A 23,809-nucleotide genomic window follows, 5' to 3' on the forward strand; every position below is an offset into this window, starting at 1 on the left:
GAATCGGCCTTTTCATTTCCGCCTGAACCTTAAGCCAAGTGAGATGATGACAGTTCTTTTCCAATTTCCTGAAAAGTATAAAATAATGACTTGGGGGATTTGTTTACGAAGGTGACGATATGGTGATAAACTGAGGTAATATTCGTACACAGAGCAAGAGAGTTAAGTGTATTGGCTATTAGAACACTGGTAATTGTTTCGGCATTTAAGTTGCTATTACAAGACACATTTCTAAAGGTCAGAGAGGGGGTCAGTCGGGTTCTAATGAGTGTTTCTTCAGGTTCATGGTACAGAGGAAGGGTCAAACTACCACCAGGGTCATAAAACTACCCCTGGAAATGCCCACAACTCCTACGAAAGCCTTGTCAAATAGGTGTTTTTGGCCAACGAAATGTCTTATAATACGACCCGCGATAGATCAAAGGGAAGGATGATGCGTACTGGGTCACTAGCATTTTTGGAACGAAGGTTTGCGGGAGAGACGAAGCGAAGGCAAGGTCTACCCCGTGTCTTCCCTTATACTTCCGAGGAAAAATATGTTTATTCTCCAAATTTGGCGTGGGAAATAGTCGTGGTTCAGTTAAAACAACGTGAGAAAATATCTTCCCTAATTGGAAAGTCGTATATTATAGTTGCAGGGAATATGTTTGTGTTATTTACAGCAACACCACGCGCCTTCATAGCACAGAGGAACCATACAAGCGGGAACCTTCGTAGCTCACCACCAACCTTTTTCAACGACTTTCTTTTCTTTTCACGGGTAAATAACACTTGCGAATTTACCATCATGATAATTGTTTTCTTTACTGAGCACGTTATGTAAACATGCAAAGAGCGAGCTATATGCCTTGGTGGGTCGAGAACAGGGAGTGCAAGGTAGGGAAGGTGTGGTCTGGGCGTAATTATTGTCGACCTAGTGGGCACAGGTGTATATTTTCACTGGGTAGTATGGGTGTAATAGCATTGCGTGTGTGTATGTGTGTGTGTGTATGTGTGTGCGTGCATTATATCTGGAAGGTGGAAAGTTGGCTGCAGTGTATGTATGCGCATTATATCTTACTTTACCTTCCCGAGCGACATGTGGTAAGGACTGAAGGCCTGCATTGTCGAAGGGAAGGTACGCAGCTCGACCTTCATGACTCTTGGTACGGGCCTTAAAGTCTTCAGTTTCGTACAGCGGGAATAAATACGGTAATAACATCTTAAAGAGAGAATTACCTGCACGCAATAGCTCCATTATCGTTACCTGGGGAATAATTTTGGTTATAATATCTTAAAGAATTCCCGAGACCCTATAAAGAGGTCTATTATCCTATTGTTAGCGAGCAGTTAGGAATACAGATAAAGTAGGTTAGTGAGTAGTTTGAAGTTTTGGTAATAATATCCGTTAGGGCCAAGATATAATTTCCATCACACTATAAAGAGTTCTATTATTGTATACGACGGAATATTTTTGGTAATAATATCGTATAGAGAGAGTTTCATACACCCTATAAAAAGACTTCCAATATCGTATACCAGGTAATAATTTTGGTAATAATATCGTACAGAGAGAATTTCCTACACCCTATAAAGAGTTCTATTATCCTATTGTTAGCGAGCAGTTAGGAATACAGATAAAGTAGGTTAGTGAGTAGTTTGAAGTTTTGGTAATAATATCCGTTAGGGCCAAGATATAATTTCCATCACACTATAAAGAGTTCTATTATTGTATACGACGGAATATTTTTGGTAATAATATCGTATAGAGAGTTTCATACACCCTATAAAAAGACTTCCAATATCGTATACCAGGTAATAATTTTGGTAATAATATCGTACAGAGAGAATTTCCTACACCTTATAAAGAGTTCTATTATCGTATTGTTAGCGAGCAGTTAGGAATACAGATAAAGTAGATTAGTGAGTACTTTGAAGGAGTTTTGGTAATAATATCAGTTAGGGCCAAGATATAATTTCCATCACACTATAAAGAGTTCTATTATTGTATACGACGGAATATTTTTGGTAATAATATCGTATAGAGAGAGTTTCATACACCCTATAAAAAGACTTCCAATATCGTATACCAGGTAATAATTTTGGTAATAATATCGTACAGAGAGAATTTCCTACACCTTATAAAGAGTTCTATTATCGTATACTAAGAAATAATTTTGGTAATCATATATAATAGAGAGGAGTTCCTGGAGGCTGTAAAGGGAGTTCCACCCGGCGAGGCGTCAACACAATACTACCCCCGTGTGGGCCCGATGCTCGGCTACCCGGCTGCAACGTGGGACCCATTACGCCCACATCACCCCTACCCCCCTCCTCCCTCACCCTCATCCCCCCAGACACCCTAACCCCACCCCCTTACCCTCCCCTTCTTCCCCACCTCCTCTCTGGCACCTCCACCTTCCCTGTTCCCTTACCCTTTTCCTTCCTTCCTTCCTTCCTTCATAATAATACAGCTACCCTTCCTGCCTTGTTTCTTTACCCTTTTCCTTCCTCCCTTTCCCTTACTTTACCTTCCTTCCTTCCTTCATTCATAATAATTCTACCTCCCTATCTTCGTTTTTCCTATACCTACAACCTTCCTTTTTCTTTCCCTCCTCTCCATTCTCCTCTTTTATCCCCATTCCCTTCTTCCCTGTCTGTCCCCCTCCATCCCTTCCTATCCCTTACAGCCTTCTCTCCCCTTGTTTTACCTCCTTCCTTTCCTCCACTTCTCTTCCCATACCATTACTTAACTCCCTCGTTTTCTTACCCTCTCCCTCCCTTCCCTACCTTCTCTTCCCATTCCATAACTTAACTCCCTCGTTTCCTTACCCTCTCCCTCCCTTCCCTACCTTCTCTTCCCATTCCATAACTTAACTCCCTCGTTTTCTTACCCTCTCCCTCCCTTCCCTACCTTCTCTTCCCATTCCATTACTTAACTCCCTCGTTTCCTTACCCTCTCCCTACCTCTCCTTCCCTTATTTTATCTCCACTCTTTCCTTACCCTCACCGTCCCTCTCCTTCCCTTACTATACCTTCCCACTTTCCTCATTGCTTCCCTCCCCCATCCTCTGCCCTAACTCCCCCACCCCCCTAGCGGCAGAGGCAACAACACTCCCAGCATCTCCTTTTTTTCCTAAACTTTTCTACTTTCCATAGTTTCCCTTTCCCTTCCTCCCCTTCCCTCGCTGTTTATCGCCTTCCTTCTCTCCTGCTTCCTTTCCCTCCCTTCCCATTCTTTCTCTTCCATTACTTAACTCCTTCTCTCTCTCTCCTTCCCTTATTTTACCTTCCCCCATTCCTCACTCCCCCCCCCCCCACCCCTTCCAGCACCTTCCCTTCCATCGTTTTCCTTCCATAACTGAAGTCCTTCCCTCTCCTTCCCTTACCTCACCTTCCTCCTTTCCTCACTCCCCAACCCCCCTCCCAGCACCTTCCCTTCCATAAGTGAAGTCCTTCCCTCTCCTTCCCTTACCTCACCTTCCTCCTTCCCTCACTGCCTCCCTCCAAGCACCTCCTTTCTTTCCCCCACTTCCCTTCCCTGCCCATTATTCCCCTTCCATTACTTAACCCCTTTACCCTCCCTCTCCATCCCCTTATGTTACCTTCCTCCTTTCCTCGCTGCTCCCCTACCTTCCTCCACCCTTCCCACTCCTTTCCTTAGCCTTTCCCTCCCTCTCCTTCCCTTACGTCACCTTCCCGCTTCCCACACTGCCTCCCTATCATCCATCCCCTTACCTTCTCCTTTATTTACCCTCTCCCTCCCTCTCCTTCCCTTACGTTACCTTCCTCCTTCCCTCTCATCCTCCGCACTAACCCTCCCTTACCCTCCCTCCCCTTCCCTTACGCTACCTTCCTCACTCCCAACCTCCGTCTAACCCTGCCCTCCCCTTCCCTTACGTTACCTTCCTTACTCTCATCCTCCGTCTAACCCTGCCCTCCCTAGCATTCAGAGGCAGCCAGCAGAGGTAGGGGGCGCCTCGTTTCCCCCAGCAGCTGCCCATAACATACACACATACCGAGGCCTCCTGTGCTACAACCCCCCATCAGGCCTAAGGGTGTGGCGGGTATAGCGTTTGCCTTCCTGCACCGTGCTGTGTTGTGTTGTATTGGACTTGTTCAGGATGGTCATTGGTGGTGGTGATGGTGATGAGGGTTGAAGATGGTGATGATGATGAGGGATGATGGAGGGCATGGAAGGGTAACACGGTATTAAAGAGAACGAGTATAACGTATATTGTGAATTCCCACCACAGGCTCTCTGGGTAGGTAGGTAGGTAGGTAGGGAGAGAGGGAAGGAGGGAGGGAGATAGCTAGATAGGAAGGGAAAAGGAGGGAGGGAGGGAGGGAGGGAGGGAAGGAAGGAAGGAAGGAAGGAAGGAAGGAAGGAAGGAAGTGAGGGAGGGAGGGAGGGAGGGAGGGAGGATGAAAGGAAGGAGGGGAGAAAAAGAAAGAAAGAAAGAAAGGAAAGAAGGAAAAACGGAAGAAAGGAAGGAGGGAAAGAAGGAAAGAAGAAAGGAAAGAAGGAAAAACGGAAGAAAGGAAAGAAAGAAAGAAAGAAACAAGGAATGAAGAAAAAAAGGACGGAAAATAGATAGATTAGTATAGTTAAGTAGGTAAGTGAGTATATAAATAAGTAGGTAGGTTAAGTAGGTAAGCAATAAAGTAACTACATAAGCAAAGAAACAAGTAGGTAGATCAGGCAAGTGAAATAAGTGTTAAGTGCTCAGGGCGGGAAGGAATGAAGGGAGAGAGGGGAGAGGACTGAAAGCAAGGGAGAGGTCTGGGCGGAAGGGAGAGGACTGTAAAGAAGGGGAATGGAAGACAGGGAGAGTGCTAAAGAAAGGGAGAGGAGTGGATGGAAGGGAGAGGAATGTAAGGAAGAGAGAGGAATGTAAGAAAGGGAGATGACTGTAAGGGAGAGGAATGGAAGGAAGAGGGAAAGAAATGAAAGGATGGGAGAGGAGTGGAAGGAAGGGAGAGGACTGAAAGCAAGGGAGAGGTCTGGGCGGAAGGGAGTTGACTGTAAGGAAGGGAGAGGAATGGAAGGAAGAAAGGACTCAGAGAAAGGGTGAGGACTAGGAAAAAGGGAGAGGAACGAAAGGAAGGGAGAAGACTTGGAGAAAGGGAGAGAAATGGAAGAAAGGGAGAGGACGGGAAGGAAGGAAGAGGACTAAAAGGAAGGAAGACCAATGGAAGGAAGGGAGAGGAATGGAAGGAAATTAGACGTCTGAGAGGAAGGGAGAGAGCTGAAAGGAAGGGAGAGGAATGGAAGGAAGGAAGAGGAATGAAAGGAAGAGAGAGGGCTGAAAGGAAGGGAGAGGAATGGAAGGAAGGAAGAGGAATGAAAGGAAGAGAGAGGGCTGAAAGGAAGGGAGAGGAATGGAAGGAAGGAAGAGGAATGAAAGGAAGAGAGAGGGCTGAAAGGAAGGGAGAGGAATGGAAGGAAGGAAGAGGAATGAAAGGAAGAGAGAGGGCTGAAAGGAAGGGAGAGGAATGGAAGGAAGGGAGAAGACTAGGAGGAAGGGAGAGGAATGGAAGGAAGGGAGAGAGGGCTGAGAGGGCGATATCACGAGAACGCGACCAGGGCACCAAGCCACCAGCCAGCCTCCGCGGTGCTCAGGCCACGAGGGGGACACGGCCATTAAAACGCTCCCAGTCCCTGCAGCGCGCCGGGGCCTAAGATGGAGCACGTGCTGACGACGGAAAAAAAGAGGAGAAAAAAAAGAGTAAGTCCCATCGTTTGTCACGGCCGACTCTTCGTGGGCCTATTCCTGTCTTGGAGGAGGAGGAGGAGGAGGGAGGAGAGGAGGAAAGGAGGGTGAGTTATGCCAGAAGGAGGGAGTGTGGAAATAGGTATAAAGAAAGGGGGGAAAGGGAGAAAGGGAGAAAGGAAAGGAGGAAGGGGAATTAAGCCAAGGGAAAGAAGCAGTGATGTAGAGGGAATGAGGAAGAAGTATAGGAAGGAGGAGGAAGAAAGAAGGGGAAGTAATGCAAAGGGGAGTCTGAAGGGAAACAAAAGGGAGGAGGAGGAGGGAAATCTAGGGAAAGGGAGGAAGGAAGGAAGAAGCAGAAGGTAGAGGAAAGGGAAGGGAGAAGAATAAAAGGTAAGGGAGGGGAGGTAGGAAAGGTATTGATGCTAAGGGCGAAGGAGGAGGAATAAGGGAAGATAAAAGATAAATGAGAGAAGAGGAAGGAAAGGGAATAACAGGGAAGGGTTGAAACAGTGGACAAAGGGGAGACGGAAGGTTAAAGGGAGGATGGTAGCAGTAACAGGGAAGGGTTGAAACAGTGGACAAAGGGGAGACGGGAGAGACGAAGGGACGAGGAAGGAGGAATGAGAGACGAGGAAACGGGTTGAAACAGTGGCTAAGGGGGAGTGTAGGTTGAGAGGCAAAGGGAAGAAGGGGGAGGCACAAGGGGAAAGAGGGAGGGAGGTGGTGGCACTTCGCGTTTCTACAGTTTTTCCTTTCTCCCCGGCCACTAACCGCATCCTTTAGCCGGGCTCCCTAACGCCCCAGCCTGAGGTCGCTTTTGTCTCAGTAAGCACCCTCGACTAGCTGCTTATGTCCACCCTTCCCCGATCCCGATGGCCCGAACCCACTCTACGGCCGCTCCCCCGCACTCGTCTCTCACCTGAAGCACCCGCCTGTATAGTCACCCTCCTGCCCCCTCTTCTGCCGCCGCCGCCGCCTCCTCCGCTACTCCTAAGAACCTATACATGGAAAATGATACCCGTGCCCGTGTCTTGGTTGCCCTCAAATCGCCTGGTACACTTGATACACACGCACACACATATACAGGCACGTTACTTTCCAATCTTTAACACTAATCTCCTAACCACTATTGCCTCCAGCCTTCCTCCTCCTCCATCCCCAATCACGTGAAAAGAATCATATCTTATACCGAATCCCAACTCGTACCCTCAATCCTAAACCTCCACCTCGACCCCTCAATCTCTACCTTCAACCCTCACCCCCAACGACCAAACCCAACACCAACCCCCACGTTCTTTACCTCCATACCCCCACCCCCACAATTTTCCAACCCCCCTCAACCCAAAACCTCACCCATCAACCCCCACACTCCCCACCACACACCCATCTCTCATCTCTATTAATAAGTGATTCTTGTGGATAACTCTTAGGTGGCACCACTGATAGTTTCGCTTATGTGTGGATGATACACACACACACACACACACACACACACACATACACTTCGAGATAAAAACACCAGGCTGAAAACATACACCATCTTGCTACGCGTCTGATAAAATAGAGTGTGAAGTAAATGGAAGCTCTCCCGCAATCTCCCTATTCCTTGAGCATCACTCCCTCTACAGGCCTCCTCCTCCTCCTCCTCCTCCTCCCGCTATACCAACACAGGGAAATAAGTGTAATGTGTGGTAAATGGATGAAATAACAACCTCTTTTTTTCTCCTGCAATCTTTCAGTCTTGGTATTGCATAACTTCAAAGAGAGTAAGATGCATATCATCCACCGTTCCGAGATGTCCCATAAACTCGTTCGGACAGACAGACAGACAGAGAGGCATGCTGACGGATACAGGTGGTGCGGGTGTCACGGCCTTGCCAGACATGCGCGTCTAGGGTTAAGGTTTGATGGACGTGTGTATTTGCTTTGAAGGTTCACTCAAAGCTCTCCTTACAACTCCCCAAGACCACATGTGCACGTCAGTAAATTAAACCAATACCGTCTCCCTTACGTTGCTGATGAAAGGCAACAGGACGCATAAGAAATTCGCCACAACTCTGCAACATTTTCTGCCAGTACAAAGCCACACAAGGCATTGAAAGCAGCCCAGCCCGTGTGTCTTTGGTGGTGAGGCTTTGTGGGCAACACGAGTATTACTAACAGCCACCTCCACTAATGTAAACAAGGTCAACACCCTAAGCCTACCCGTCAGGAAGCTGCTAACTCACCAAAAGGTCTGCTAAAACATTTATATACTTCAATTCTTCGAAACAGTATGCAGGCAATATTTTTCTGCTTTCAAACAGTGCTGCACTAATACGAGCAATCATAATCAGTAATGAAGTTGCACCAAAGGCTATCATCACCCCGATTCAGCCATTCAAGACATTCACAGCGGCAGTACTCACCTCTCACGATAACGGTTTCCTCGGCGTTGCTGGCGTCTGGCGTCACAAGTGTCCGTATAATACAAATGTTCCCCACTATACCACTAGTCCTCATGCTCTTCGGTGCACCGGTAGTTCCGTAGAAAACGATGCTCATGCAAGATGAAGCAGAGAGCAGAGGCTATTGCGTCGGTTTCAGGAGATTTTTCATGCACTTGTAGAATGTTGTTTTGTACGTTACCTTTGGTTTCGAGTCATTTTTCAGCTCTTGCTTGTCAGCCCCAGAGGGGGAGCGGGGGTGGGGCGGGGCGGCCGCCGTCGGAGCTGCGGCCCACACGCCTCCTCCGTGTCCCGCCTGCGTGACATCCTCATAGTCCCCGCGAAGGTTCTGATATAGAGGGGAAGCTTCCCTAGAAGACGGGCCGTAATGTCCTCTGTCACCATAGTTCCCCGCGGCCTGCGCCGTGCCCAAGTGTGACTGTGAGGCCGAAAGAATCGCTGAGGCGGGCATGTAGAGAGGCGTGGGACCCATGGGGGACGTGGCGCGGCCCGCGGGGGCTGGGATGGGGCTGGCCGACCCTATGTGGCCCACCTCAATTGTTTTGGCCTTCCTGTGGGCCGGCCGGCGGGGCCGCGGGGGCCGCCCATTGGTGCGGTCAGGTGAAGGAGAGTGCCGATGATTAACAGGGGGCGCCGACCCACCCCGCCACGGTGAAGGTGACCGTCGCCCGCAGACAGGAGACGGCGGGGGTGAGGGCTGCGAGGGTAGGCGGTCACAGCTGTGGCTGCGGACCCCGCACATCCCGGCACAGGGCGGGGTGCTGTACACGTAGCCGGGACAGTAGTGAGACCCGCCGTCAGGATACAACTGGGGCGATGAGCCCCACACGGGGATCCAGCAGCCGCCGTGCTGCACGTGCGGGGCGTGGTGGCAGGGCGCGCAGTGCGGGCTGCCAGGCCTGCTGACCACCCACCCCTGCACGGGCGACGGGGAGCGGGAGGCCCGGCGCTGCTGAGGAGGGGAGGGCGGCTTACCCATGGTGGGTGAGTGTGTCGCCCGGCAAGGTGGAGGGGCGTGGGGATGCTGACTGAGTGACGACGGCTGGAGCACCCGGATGTTGTCGTAGATAGCGTTGGGGTCAGACCGAGAGGCACCGAGCCCGTGATTTGTCAAACGGCCCGAGGACGTGGGCGAGATGCTGCGGGCGGGAGAATTTCTGCCGGAATGATGTCCAGAGCTGACGGGAACCCCGATCACATTCCACGCCCGCCGCATCTCAGGACTTGGAGGCGGCGAAGGCCTCACATGTCGGCAAGGAGCTTCAGCAGGTGGCGTGCAGCAGACAGGCGGCGCGCGCGTCGGGGAGGGCGAAGCCTTTCTATGGGCGTTGTAGAAGGCGACACCCGAGCCGGTAGACACCACCACCCTGTTGAGGGAGTCGTCGCGGGCCAGGTGGACCCCCGCGCCCGGTGCAGGCGTGTGGATCAGCTTGTGGCTAGAGGTCGGAACGAATGCGGAACCATGAGTGGTAGAGTTTACTCCGTTGAGGTGTGGTTGTCTCCATCTGTCGCCCTCACCTGTGTGGCGGTGGGCGTGGCAGACCGTAGGCTGGGTGTGCGTGGCCTCATGATGACCATTGACCGCCCTGGCGGGGGTCAACACAGGTGACGGTGATGGCGTCCGGGTAAGGAGTCGGCCACGTCCCTCATTACTTGGTGACAAAATAGAGTTGGCGAACCTGGAGGCGTGCGAAGCGCTGCCCACCACGCCGTGCGTCGCGGTGCTCCTGTGAGGGACGACGGTGGACCGAGGTGACGGCGACTGTAGAGGACGGTTGTTGAGTGTTCTGGGGCACTCTCTGGGAAGGCTTTTACTGCTGCTACTTCTGCTGCTAATACTGCTGCTGCCGCCGCTGCTGATGCCGGAATCTGTCAGTCCTAAAGCAGCTGGCGCGGTGAGTGAGGCGTTGGTAGATACAGGAGGAGGAGGACAAGGTCGCTGAAGGGGAAGGGAGGAGGTGCGGGTGTGTCCATGGCCGGAGGAGGTGTCGTCGGAGGCGCTGGAGAAGGCATCGCTGGAGCTGACCAGCTCCGCGAGATGCTCGAAGCTGTGAGGCGAGGCGCCGCGGCGGAAGGCGTCCAGGTTATAGTAGTCGCCGTGGAAGGTGGAGGGCGGCAGGTGTGGCCGTCGGGGGATCCTCCCGGCACCGGTCATACTCGAGGAAGATGAATAATCGGGAATCGTGTTTTCCCTCAGGTGGGGCGGCAGGAGTTCGATTAGCTCCGGGGGCAGCGGGGTGGCCTTGGCCCGGGCAGTGGTGGTGGTGATGGTGGTGTCCGTGGGGTGTGCCGCGCAGGCGCTATGCATGCCTGAGGGCGGGTCCAAGTCCAGGGTGGTGGGGATGGGCTGGTTGAGGCGGGGTTGATTGCGGTACAGGCGGCCAGTGCCTCGGGGGGTCGAGCCTGCACCATACGTTTGCACCGTGACTTCTCGGTTGGTCACAAACACGAACTCGTCATCCGCACTGTCCTCGGAGGAACGCATCCTGGCAAGGGTCGTCTCGTCGTCTCGTTCGTTGAGAGGCACCAGCTCACCGCCACACCACTAACTTTATCTGAACAACCATCACCAAGATTTATAATGCACCCGGCTTACTTTCAGGCCAAGTTAATGACTCAACATTGCTATTATGTACATAACTGTAAGAAAAATAAATTTCAATAGACACAAGCAAGGAAACTCGAGCATCTTTAAGGAACTCGATACATCACAAACATAACAAAGAATCTGGAGCCAACCTAAAGACAGACGTGTTGTTTGGTCAGCTGTGACGCACACATATATACTTAAACCAACAGTGTGAGCAGCGAGGAGCGAGCTGGCGGAATGAATGCTCGGAGTGTGTGTGTGTGTGTGTGTGTGTGTGTGTGTGTGTGTGTGTGTTCAAGGGGAGACCTCTGAAAAGCTAAATACGGAAACTGGATGATTATGACGTGACCCAATGGACCGTATTGGCTCTAACAGGCAGCGCCACACGTGGCCATTCGGTGAACTGTCAAAGCAGTACTTTCCATAGAAGTCAAGTTATGTACTAGAGTGCGTCCGAGGCTGCCTCCAGGATACAAGGCCTTGGTGCCGCCACCGCTCCAAGCCAACGACTGCTCACACTTTACTCCTATCCAATTTCCTGACTCTACTCTTTCACATGGAGAAAAACTGAAATCGGGTAGGAGTGAAGTGTGTGCAATCATCGACGGCGGCATCATGGCCGTGTATCCCGGAGACAGCCTCAGACGCACTCTAGTCTATAACTTGAACTCTATGGAAAGGACAGCTTGGAGTTGAGTGGCCACATGTGGCGCTGCCTGTATAGCCAATACGGTCCATTCAGAAATTCAAGATGCAATGATTCCGTTTGGTCCTAACAATGACTTTGGCTTACTTACTCACTCGCTCATTTGTTTATTTATACATTTGGAGACAGACTATTGATTGACCTTGTAGTTAGCATTTGGGAGGGAGGAATGAACTAGTGCTGACAAAATACGAAGGTCACCCTCGAGAAAGCCGACGGAGTGTGACGTTGGCCTCGTTACACACCCCAATCATCCCACCTGAGCCGCACCAAGCCCACAAGGTACCAGACAATATTGGCCGTCAGCCTTAATTTGACGGGCGCGCCTAAAACACGATGCTGCGACGATCCCCGAATAGGCCGCCGTGAGCCCCTCGCCGGCACACACTCGGGGCGCCACCTGCTGTACCCATCACGCCCCCGACCAGAGGGAGCCCGGCGCCACCCTCCCCGGTCTGCCTCGGCTCGACTCAACGATTTTCCAGATGCCACAGACTCAGAAGTACATCTCGGGGCGCCGTTCACATATGTTCACGTACTTTTATTTTTGTTTTTCTTTGTTTCTTTTTTATTTTATTTATTATGTTCCAGATGCCACCGACTCAGAAGTACATCCCGAGCCGCCGTTCATATAATGTTCACGTTCTTTTATTAATTTTTTTTTTTTTATTTATTTCACTTTTTTTTCTATTTATTTTATGTTTTATACTTAACACGCGAGCATGAAGACTCTATACACACAATGATTAACCTACGTATAATATCTCTCTCTCTCTCTCTCTCTCTCTCTCTCTCTCTCTCCCCTATCTACCTTCCTATATCTACCCATCTTAGAATCTACCTGTCAACCTCCCTGTCTCTCACCTTCACGCCTCTATATCCTGTCTATACTGTACTATATTCTATACTATATTGTACTCTAAACTAAAGATAAAGTATAGTTAGCTGTATCGTTTTAAGCGCCGTAAGAGAAGTTTGAGACAAGAATAACACCGCGAGATAATCTATACTACTCTATACCTTATACTTTACTATACGATAAACTAAAGATGCAATATGGTTGGATGTATCGTTTTAAGCTCCGTCAGTGAAGGGAGAGACGAGAACAACACTACCTCGTGATTTATCTGAGCAGCCTCGCCCAGCATGGAGACAGACGCCAAGAACTACAACCGAGTGTGTTTGATGTTATACACGTGCTCAGGAAGACGCGCAGACGCAGACGTAAAACTATAGAAAGAACGTACTTGGGAGAAGGAGTATTCTTTCAATCTGTCAGCGGAGCCATAATAGTAACGCACTTTTTATTACAACCATATTTAATAGTGAAAGGAAAGGAGTTTTGTGCACGCGTACCTGCGGACTCGTAAAAACACGCATGAAACGATAGATATGATAGAGTATGATGTGTTGTTTTAAGATTCATCATTCGAGGGAGAAACGAGAATGAGGAGCATCAGTAAGCATGAAGAGGAAGACACGCCTGGCCTGGGAGTAAACACGAGTACAATAAAACTCGTAGAAACAGTACAGTAAGGTTTGTTGTTTTAAGATTCATCATTCGAGGGAGAAACGAGAATGAGGAGCATCAGTAAGCATGAAGAGGAAGACACGGCAGGATGTAAACAAGCGTGGAGGAAGGCTAGCATACACAGACACAAAGTTATAAATAGGACTGTATCTCGGAGTATTGCGTTTATCTCCACCAGTTAACAGAGAGAGAGAGACGAGAATAACACCGCCACATGCTGAATGAAGACCGTCACTATAGGCTTGAAGAGGAAGACACGCCTGGGAGTATACGCGCGTGCAGGAAGACTTACATACATATAAACAAAGCAATAGATAGGAACGTATTTTGAACTACTGCGTTTAGCTCCACTGAGAGACGAGAATAACGCCGCCACATGACACATAGATCGTCACTAGGCATGGAGAGAGAGACACACTTGCAGGAAGACTCATAGATACTGATACAAGACTATAGATAGGAATGTATTTTGAAGCACTGCGTTTAGCTCCGTCAGTCGAGAGAGAGGGACGAGAATAACGCCGCCTCGTGACGATATGAATAGCCTCGCTAGGCACGACGAGGGGGACACCACCGACACCTCAGGCACCTACGAAGCTTGACAACCACACGTGTCCACCAGACGGCCCCCTCAACCACATTCACGGGCGGTAAGACGGTGCTTTTAAGGGTCATATTCTTAATTATTTCGACGGCCAAGCACATGCATCTGACAGGGCTTTCGTAGGAGTTGCGGAGAGGGAGTAGTTTTATGCGCCTGCTAGTTTGACAAAGATTCTGTACTACCATAAACGTAAAAAAACATTAATATGAATCCGATTAATGTACCATATTCTTAACTAAACATTTCGGCGCACACACACACACACACACACACACACACACACACACACATTTGACAAGGCTTTCGTAGGAGATGCGGGTACTTTCACGAGTAGTTTTATGCCCTTGACGAAGCTTCTGTAACATGACCGTGAAAAACCACTCTTGAGAACTCGATTAATCTTCTTTTAGGTCTTCGGAAATAGTTACAGTGAAAGGCAGCAGCGTCTGACAATCCCAACCTTTGCTACGCCCACTGACATCAAAGGGCAAGGGGCGAAGGGAGGAGGGAAGGGGAGGGGAGATCATTACTACACAGAAGGCATGAAGGCGGTGGGAGAACGCCAGCTGTAGCGCTCCTGCACCTGCCACCCCGCTATTTTTGTCACCCACACCGTCGTCGTCTGGGGGAACGCTAACCTTGTCATCCACAAAGCCCCGCGGAAGCCTTGCACGCCCTTTCTTTCCCTCGCGTGTCCCCGCCAGTATGGGCGCCAACTTCGTTAATCATCACAGCTCCAATAACGCTTTTCCTCTTTTTTTTATGCCCTTCAAATGACTCCTCTGCTACCTCCCCCTTGCTTGCCCACAGATGCCCCTCCCACCCCATTTATCCTCCCACATGTTCATCCTCTCCTACCCAAGCCCACGAACATCTCCTCTACCCTTTTTCTCTCTCCACGATTCACACACCATCAACAAACCAGACTCCAGACCAGAATCCCTTTCCCATCCTTCCTTCACTCTTAACGACATGCCTGGCGCCACTTGATACCTGAGGCAGCGAGAGGAGAGAGCCACGACCTGTACCCATGACCCTCGAGGTGCGCGTCTCCCCTCGCCTCTCGTTAGCGGGTATGGGGCTGCTGCTCAGGCCACGCTCACACACATGGACTACATCACTGTCTTGTTTGTGTGCTCTGTCACCGGGAATGAGGCTTGGGGTCGTAATGATGAAAGCAAGGGAGTCTGTGCCGCCAAAACACGAGACAGCAAGCAACTATGAATCGTGTTTATTGCCAGGAATGAGGCTTGGGGTCGTAATGATGAAAGCAAGGGAGTCTGAGCCCCCAAAACACGAGACAGCAAGCAAATGTTCTGTGTAGAGTTAAAAGCAGTACTAGGAATCGTGTTTATTCCCAGGAATGAGGCTTGGGGTCGTAATGATGAAAGCAAGGGAGTCTGAGCCCCCAAAACACGAGACAGCAAGCAAATGTTCTGTGTAGAGTTAAAAGCAGTACTAGGAATCGTGTTTATTGCCAGGAATGAGGCTTGGGGTCGTAATGATGAAAGCAAGAACATCAGTACAGCAAATAAGTGGCTGTTCCCATAATGAACGCAAGGGAGCTGCCACGGTCCTCCCTTGCCAAAACAAACACACGTCAACTAATTTATTGGGTAAGTGAAAACGACGCGAGACAAACTACATAAGCAAATCTCGTTTCAGTTACAGGCAGTATTTGGACGCGCAGTTGTCGTAATGATAAGGGCGAGGGAGTCTATACCCTGCCAGAACAAGCCTTAACACACTCACTCCTCCAGCAAATGAACGTGGCGCGTGACAAAGTATATAAGCAAGTCCCGTTCCATAGAGTCGCAGGGAGCATTTGGACGCATAGTTAGCTACAGGCAGTATTTGGATAAGGGCGAGGGAGTCTATATACCCTGCCAGAACAAGCGCTAACTCACTCATTCCTCCGGCAAATGGGAGTGGCGCGTGACAAACTGTGTAAACAATTTAATGCCTTTCAGTCACAGGCAACATCTGAACGCATAGTTTCTTAATAAGGGCGAGGGAGTCTCAACCGCCAGAACAAGCGCTAACTCACTCATTCCTCCGGCAAATGTGAGTGGCGCGTGACAAACTGTGTAAACAATTTAATGCCTTTCAGTCACAGGCAACATCTGAGCGCATAGTTGTCTTAATAAGGGCGAGGGAGTCTCAAAACCAGAACAAGCACTAACTCACTCATTCCTCCTGCAAATCAAAGTTACATAAGGCAAAGAAGAGCAACGCTACATGGAAAGATAAAGTTGTTATTGTGAAAGACTGGGCGCTTACACTCCTAAATCAACTCCTAAGTCGTTCTTTGAGGGTATATAAAGTGATGTGCGCAACGATGTCTAAACAAACGTCCTTTCAAAGACTCAAAGGCAGTGTTGAGGTAGCGGCCAGTGCAGTGACGGAGGCAAGGGAAGTTCCACTGTCAAACTAACGAACTCTTGAAGCAAACGAAAAGGACATGCGGAAAGGTATATATATAAACAAACGTCCTTTCAAAGACTCAAAGGCAGTGTTGAGGTAGCGGCCAGTGCAGTGACGGAGGCAAGGGAAGTTCCACTGTCAAACTAACGATCTCCAGAAGCAAACGAAAGGGTCACGCGCAAAAGTATATAAACAAACGTCCTTTTAAAGAATCAAGGTCAGTATTAAGTTAGAAGTCTGAGCAGTAATGAACGTAAGAGGTTCCACTGTCACATAAATCTTGACTAACGAAGTTCCACTGTCAAACTAACGAACTCCTGAAGCAAACGAAAGGAACACGCGCAAAGGTATATAAACAAACGTCCTTTTTAAAGAATCAAGGTCAGTATCAAGTCTGAGCAGTAATGAGAGTAAGAGGTTCCAGTGTCCCATAAACCTTGACTAATGAACTCCTTAACCAGACGATGGGACACAGGCACAAGTATATCAGCAAAGGTTTTCCCGTAGACTCAAGGCCAATAGTAGTGACTGTATAGTTGTTTTGATGATCGAAGCAAGGCAAGGGAGTTTCCATTGCCGAATCGAGCACAAACTAATTCTTCAAACGCTTATGTTACGAGCTTAAGTAGAAACGCATAAGTTCTCCCATAGACTCAAGGCCAATAGTAATGTTTGTATAATTAATTTGATGATGGACGGAAGGCAAGGGAGTTTCCATTGCCGAATCAAACACAAACTAATTCTTCAAACGCTAATGTCACGCGCTTAAGTAGATACGCATAAGTTCTCCCATAGACTCAAGGCCAATAGTAATGTTTGTCTAGTTGTTTTGATGATGGACGCAAGGCAAGGGAGTTAACATTGCCAAATCTAAAAACAAACTAATTCCTCAAACGCTAATGTCACGCGGAGAAGTCTAAACGCAAAAGTATCCCCATAGACTCGAGGGCAGTAGTAATGTTTGTCTAGTTGTTTTGATGATGGGAGTAAAGCAAGGGAGTTTCCATTGCCAAATAAACACTTACGTAACTATTTCTTCAAGCACATCGAAGTGACACGAGCCAAGCCAAGCAAGCGACCTTCACAGTCTCAATGGCAACACTTACAAGAAACGAGTTTATGATGACGCGTACGTACTAAGGGGAAGGTAGGGGGGAGAGAGAGAGAGAGAGAGAGAGAGAGAGAGAGAGAGAGAACACACACACACACACACACACACACACACACACACACACACACACACACATCCCTGCACCCCTCAATTATTAAACCCTTATCAACAGAAACTAACAAAAAAGAAAAAAAATATACCACTGACAAAACACACACACACACACACACACACACACACACACACACACACACACACACACACACACACACACACTCACACCAACGAAAAAGAAACATTCGCAAACACTTCAGACAATGCTTGATATGGGCTGTTTGTCTGTCTGTCTGTCTGTCTGAGTCTCACGTCTGTAGTCTTAGTTAACTTCTATACTGCCTCCCCATCCCAACCTACGACCACCCACTTCCCCCTCCCCCCTATCCCCCTCCTCTGCCCCCTACCCTCATACCCCCTACACCCCCTTAGTTAACTTAGCTTCTGCCCCCTCTCTCCCCTCCACCTTCTTTCCATTACTCCCCCTCCCCTCTCTCCCCTACCCTCCTACTCCTCCCCCTTGCCATTAGCTAGTCTCCGGCTCTCGACCACGCACGCGACACTACAAAATTTACTTATGATGGGGCGGCGGGGAGATCTGGCTACTTCCTCGTGTTTTATTGCTCTCTCTCTCTCTCTTTTCTTCTTTCATCTCCTTTCCTCCCCTTTCCTTAGCCTTGCTTTTCTTCTCTTCTCTTCTCATTTCTTTTCCTTTCCTCTCCTTTCTATTATTTTTTCTTTGCTTTACATTTAATTTTTTCTCCTTCTCTTATATCCTCTCCTCTCCCTCTCCCTCTCCCTCTCTCACTAACACAAACACAACAGTCCTTCCCTCCCTGCCACCCTGCCTTCCCTTCCTCGCTTCCTCCTTCTCATGATCTCACTCGCACGCTCGCCCACGCCCTCTTGTTAAATTAGAGAAGGTTGTGGGTGACGCTGCCTTGCTCGTCATGATGAATATTAAGGAAGGAGTGTAGGAGGAGGAGGTGTGGTGTGGTATATGCCCTCGACTGCTGGTGTGTGTGTGGGTTGTTGCTTGTATTGTTAAGGGAGGATGTGTATTGTAGTAGGGTGATGTTGATCGTGATGTGTATGTGTTTGTATGTGTATGTGTCTCGTTCTCTGTTTCTGTGTCTGTCTGTCTCCTCTACTCCCCTCTTTCCTTCCGTCTCTCTCCGTTTCTTTATACAACGCACTTTCCCTCATTCACTATAATTCTCTTTAACGTTAAAAAAAAGAGCACCTTTTATTAAGTAAACTAAGCTCTTTTCCACCTTCATTCCTCTCCCACTTTACCACCACCACCACCACCACCACCTGCCACCCACCAAAAGCTTTCTATCAACCTCTCACTCATTGCCACCCTTAACCCCCCACCTCCCCCTTACACTAGCATTAAAACTTCACTGCATGACGTAAGCTTTCCAAGAGATTTTTTTTTCTTCCCGCCACTAAAGCACACCAATTTTTTTTCTTTACTCGGGTTTTCTATCGAGCTAATCACACACAACTAAGGTCACATTCACCCTCCTGGAGTTATGAGAGAGCTCTGTACTTCTTTCCTCTACTTAGGGTTTCCGTCGAGCTAAACACAAACAGTTAACATAAGTGGAAAGGAGTGAAAGGAAAGGAAAGGAAATGGAGAGGTAGGAGAAGAGAAGATAAAGGAAGGAACAGGAAAAGAACAGAGTGAATAAGAACAAGATGACGATGATGGAGATGGTGAAATGAAGCAAAGGGAAAGGAATAGAATGAGTTAGGGGAGACTTATAAGAGAACTATGTATATGTAAACCATCTTCCCTCCCCGCCATCTACACTATAACCATCTCCAGAACACAAGAACCACCCCAATACACCCTCTCCTTCCCTCACCCTACCGCCTGACTACCATCACTGTTACCATTTCGTCGAGTATCATTATCCTATGGGCATGATGTTCCCCTATTGATAACACGTACATTCTTCCGTCAATGAGTATACCCAAATCCAAGGCCAACTGTAAACTCCCGCCTTCTAGTCAGCCACTCAGCAAGCATCCACATATTACCTCATCCACCACCATCTCCACCATCACGATCAAGCGGGCCAATAAATAAACAGTCTTGGCCGATAAGCTTGTTAGCCGAAACGCGACTTCACCGCTCACATACTTCCTTGATCATGCATCTTCTTCAACGCCACATTCACCTCGGACTAACGTACTGATTTACTTACTCTTTACTGATTGGAATAGCACATGTGAAGATGATTTGTTTAGTTAGTGAGTGATTTGCCCTTGACATTTTCTCTCTCTCTCTCTCTAATCTTCTCTCTATTTTCCTTCTCTTCCCTTCCCTCTCCTCTCCTCTCCTCTCCTCTCTTCTCTTCTCTTCTCTTCTCTTCTCTTCTCCTCTCTCTCTCTCTCTTCCCGCCGGTGTTAATTTACAAATGTCTAGAGGACGTAATTCTTTAGCGTGAAAGCTGCGAGTGCAAACAGCTGTTGTAATACACAGAAAGGCAACGCGACGCCTCACACCCACATGCATACACACACACTGCATCTCCCCGCCGCGTGACATCTGGCGCTTTGCAGTACTTCCATGTCCGTCCCCTCGTGATGCTGTACGGCGCTTCTTCCTTCCCTCTTTCCCTCCCTCTCTGCGCAGTACATCGCCCTCTTGTATGGCTCTTAACTTCTTCCTTCCTTTCCTTTCCTTTCCTTTCCTTTTCTTTTCTTTCTTTTTCTGCCCTTCTCTCTCCTTTCCTTCCCTTTTCTTTCCTCACCTATCCTTTCCTTTCCCTTCCCTTCCCTTCTTTTCCCTTTCCTTTCCTTTCCTTTTCCTTCTCTTCCCTTTCCTTTTCTTTCCTTCTCTTCTCTTCTCTCCTCTCCTCTAATCCCATCACTACGGCATTTTACGGCAGGCTATTTTGCTTCCCTTATACAATTTCATCGAGTACATGAACAGGAGCCACTCGAAAGTCTCTATTATCAGATGCTTTCGCCTCTTACATCACCTATTTTCAAAGGCCAAAAAAGTGATGAATCGGGTTCTAATGAGTTCTCTTTTAGGTTCGCGATACAGAAGAATGGCCAAACTACCACCAGGATCATAAAACTACCTCTAGAAATGCCCAGAACTCCTACGAGAGCCTTGTCAATATATGTGCTTGGGCGTCGATCTCAATAAGATTATGACCCTTTAAGTCACCCAACTAATAACTCCACTGACAAAATGAAGTGTAAGATAAGCCAGCACCATGTGGAGAGGAGTTTCGTTTATTACTCGTGACGCTCCTATACTGTTTGCGAAAAGCTTTTCCACACACATTCCTTTATTATTGTATTTTCCCCGGTGGCACATTATGGCCACTAAATTGCTTAAGTCCCTCACAATATATTTTCATGGTGCCCCTACCAGTTAGTGCCGAGATTGTTACTGATTTGTTGAAGACATTTACTCCCCTCAAAGTTTTTACCCCCTTCCTGTTGGCAACAACGTCGTCACAGCTAACCGCTGGTATTTCTAGGCTGTCTGAGGCGCCCCCGTCTCCGCCACTGTCTGCACCCAAACACTGGGTTCGTGGGGGCAGCGAGGCTGCAACAAAAACTACAAAACAGCTTGGCGGTCCATCCCTCTCACCAAATTCTCGCCTTCAAGAGTTCCTTCACCCGCGGAGGATCTTGTGGCGAGTCACTGAGCCTGCAGCCCTCCGCCCTCTTGAGAGGAGAGCGAAAGCAGGTGCACGGGGACACCTCAACAGCAGGCTCAGCTCTTCTAACAGTCGTCGAGGCCACCTCACCGAGCCAACGACACATCGTGTATAAACAATCTCTGCATATCAGAAACGTCTAGACATATGACTGTCCAGGAATAAAAGTTGGGCTATATTTAGGTGCGACGCTTTACCGGATTGATATTCATGTTGTTTTTCTTAGACAATATTTTACAGCGTCAGGAAAGTCTTTCTTTGCTTTCAACAAGTAAATTCAGCTACTCTACAGCACCAGGGGCATCGCAGTGGTAAAACGATTTGCGAACAAACTATAGAGTAGTTGAGCGAGGCGGCCCACAACATCCTTCCCTCAAATTGAAAAAAAGAAAAAGTCTTAAATCGCCCTTCATGTATCCTCCGAGTAAGAGTGAAGTAATGGATGTGGCGACGCACCCACTAAAGCCTTTGACTGGTGTCTGACGGTAACACTTCCGCAGCCTCAGCAGCGAGGGGGCCCGAACCTTCAATCCAGCGATCACACGTGAATCGATCCACTCATGCAGCGCCGCGAACAGGAAACCGTCCGTCAAGCACCGCCACTCCCAGGCTCGTCTTCAGACACAAGCCCTCGACGAAAACGTGTTCCGGGGCAGCTGCGGCCTAACAGGGGGAGACGAACCGTGAAGGACACACACGAAAACACTTCCGAGTCAAATATATCAAACAGAGGGATTGTGAATTAGGTGAGATATAGCATACAGTTGATGCCCACCACGAAAACACTCCAAGAACACTCTTAGGGATCACGAAATAGATGAGATTAATGGTACAGTTGATGTTCACTTATATGACTTCTCCTCACTGCCCATTTACGACCTACAGGACAGGTTGCCGGGACCCAAAACATCTTAAAATGGCTGATTCGCTTTATGAGATGAGATGTAAAGTCTATTCAAATCACCTTCACACTGAGAAAACAATACGCCTTGCCTCCTGGTGGTTCATACACTTGAGTAAATGAGTAAGACACTAGCGAACACTCTCCAGAAAACACGGACACAACAACAGGTCTTGGCGTGTAATGGTCCACACAACGAAGTGGATGCCGGTTCAATCTAGCCAAACATAAAGTTGTCAGGACGCGAGGTGGGTGAGTGAGAGGCGTGCGAGTGAGCCCAACACCTGCAGGGACCAACGTGACACAAGATTGATGAGCCTGCCACCTCGCATCACCGTATAGGCCTAACACGTCGGCATGTCACCACCTCCACTTTCGTCACGCTGAAGAACAACCGAGGATGAAGAATCGTGTATAGCATGAACGCCACAAATACACCAACACGCATACATTGCCACACAACACAGGTCACTCTTCACGCAGCCTCCACCGTCACCACCACCACCGCCACAACACAGCAGCTGCAGCAGAGGAGGCGTCCGCGTCCCTGAGGAGTGTCGGAGGTCATGGCACTCGAGTGATAAAAAAGCCAAGACCTCACACTATGGGGTTCAAGGTCCGCAACACTTAGACACTGTTTCTTTTAGTAATTATTAGATATACTTGTTGTGCTTGCATTTTTTAGCGTCACTGTACACAATGGCTCTTTCATGGTCCGAAATATCAACTTTTGTCACGGCTTCCTTGGCTGATAATGATATATGCTTGTTTTCTTGGGATGTCGCTTCACTTAGACGCGTTCAAAGTCCTTATTTCTACGCTGATCTTTTTCAAGGTGATTATCGTGTAGGTGTGTTTTGGAGCGTCTGATGAATGAGCCGGTTTCACAGTCCAACACAGTGTCTTCGTAACAGCCCGAACCAAACTATAGAGTCCCATACAATCCAAAATGGGGAGATCTTCGATGCCACACTAAATACACAAGACTTTTCGTGTATAGTTTCGTCAAATTTGTGAACTTAAATATAAACACCAGACACTATACAGGGAAATTTCGAAGGCTCTGGTATTGGTTTGGGAGCTTATTAACCCATCATGGGGAACTGTGAAACTGGCCCAATGTGTTGTGACCACTGGGACGGAACGCACGCGGGGTCAGCGAGTGTGGCGGGGCGGTGGTGCTGGCGGAGTGAGGGTCGACCGTCGGCGAGGCAGGCGGCGGCACTGCTGCCTGCCAGGGCTCTCCTCCCTCCCCTCCTCGCCTCCTCACTCTCCTCTCCCTCCTTCGTGCCCCGGCCCAGACACTCCTGCCCGGGCCCCGCCAGTGCCAGGCCCCACCACCACCACCATCTCGCACCCATGCCACACCACCCAGGCACTACCCGCGATGACCTCACACACACACACACACACGCATACTGCCCTAACAACACGTTTCAGGCAGGGCGGGCGGCGGTTCAGTGGCCCCCGCACACAACCCGCCACCTGGCATAACACAACACAGACCCTTGCTCGCCCGCCGCCCCACCATTCTTTCCCTCCAGCACCAACACTAACAAGCACGGGGGTATTTCCCCCTTCACGTGACGGAGCATAAACCAATATTGATAACCTTCGGGGAGTATCTTGTTTTTGTTTGTTTTTACCAGACCAACATCTTGTGGGCATTTCCTTGCATTTTTGTTTATGTTCAGTCCTGTGGCCTGTCTCCTTTGCCTTAAACATGTAAATTAAGCGCACTATTAGGTCCTCGTGAGTCGTGACGCTGTGGTAGAGCTCGCGCGGGACTGAAAGAGATTGGCACTCAGCTATACTGCCAATACTCCGTCAATCTATGAAGTACACAGAATTACGCCGTGGCTACACAGTTCAATGTCAATATAAATACTACAACAGCACTACAAGAAACCGCCGGGTCGGATGAATCACATGCTCGCGTGTGTGTGTGTGTGTGTGTGTGTGTGTGTGTGTGTGTGTGTGTGTGTGTGTGTGTGGAAGGGATGGGGGGGGGGGGCAGGAAAGCGTGCAACAATAGTAATGATAAGAAGAATAA

The 23,809-nt window shown here is 48.9% G+C and overlaps 1 protein-coding gene across 3 annotated transcripts; it reads right to left on the reverse strand.

Moving 5' to 3' along the window:
* Positions 1-7,165: 7,165 nt before the first annotated feature.
* Positions 7,166-23,565, reverse strand: LOC126990610 (serine/arginine repetitive matrix protein 1-like). Of its 3 annotated transcripts, none has more exons than XM_050849295.1 (2): positions 22,906-23,565; positions 7,166-10,783 (listed from the first exon to the last, which is right to left on the reverse strand). In XM_050849295.1, exon 2 carries the CDS (start codon positions 10,626-10,628, stop codon positions 8,265-8,267), a length of 2,364 nt encoding a protein of 787 aa, XP_050705252.1. In that variant the 5' UTR covers positions 10,629-10,783; positions 22,906-23,565; the 3' UTR covers positions 7,166-8,264. The 3 variants fall into 3 exon arrangements, with proteins under 3 accessions (XP_050705252.1, XP_050705251.1, XP_050705254.1); XM_050849294.1 differs by having other exon boundaries at positions 22,207-23,565; XM_050849297.1 differs by having other exon boundaries at positions 22,124-23,565.
* Positions 23,566-23,809: the final 244 nt, after the last annotated feature.

This window comes from Eriocheir sinensis, unplaced genomic scaffold (genome assembly GCF_024679095.1).
Source record: "Eriocheir sinensis breed Jianghai 21 unplaced genomic scaffold, ASM2467909v1 Scaffold1805, whole genome shotgun sequence".
Taxonomy (NCBI): Eukaryota; Metazoa; Arthropoda; class Malacostraca; order Decapoda; family Varunidae; genus Eriocheir; species Eriocheir sinensis.

Excerpts from the sequence above, each read along its gene's own strand:
- LOC126990610 (XM_050849295.1), bottom strand. The coding sequence starts at position 10,628 with ATGCGTTCCTCCGAGGACAGTGCGGATGACGAGTTCGTGTTTGTGACC.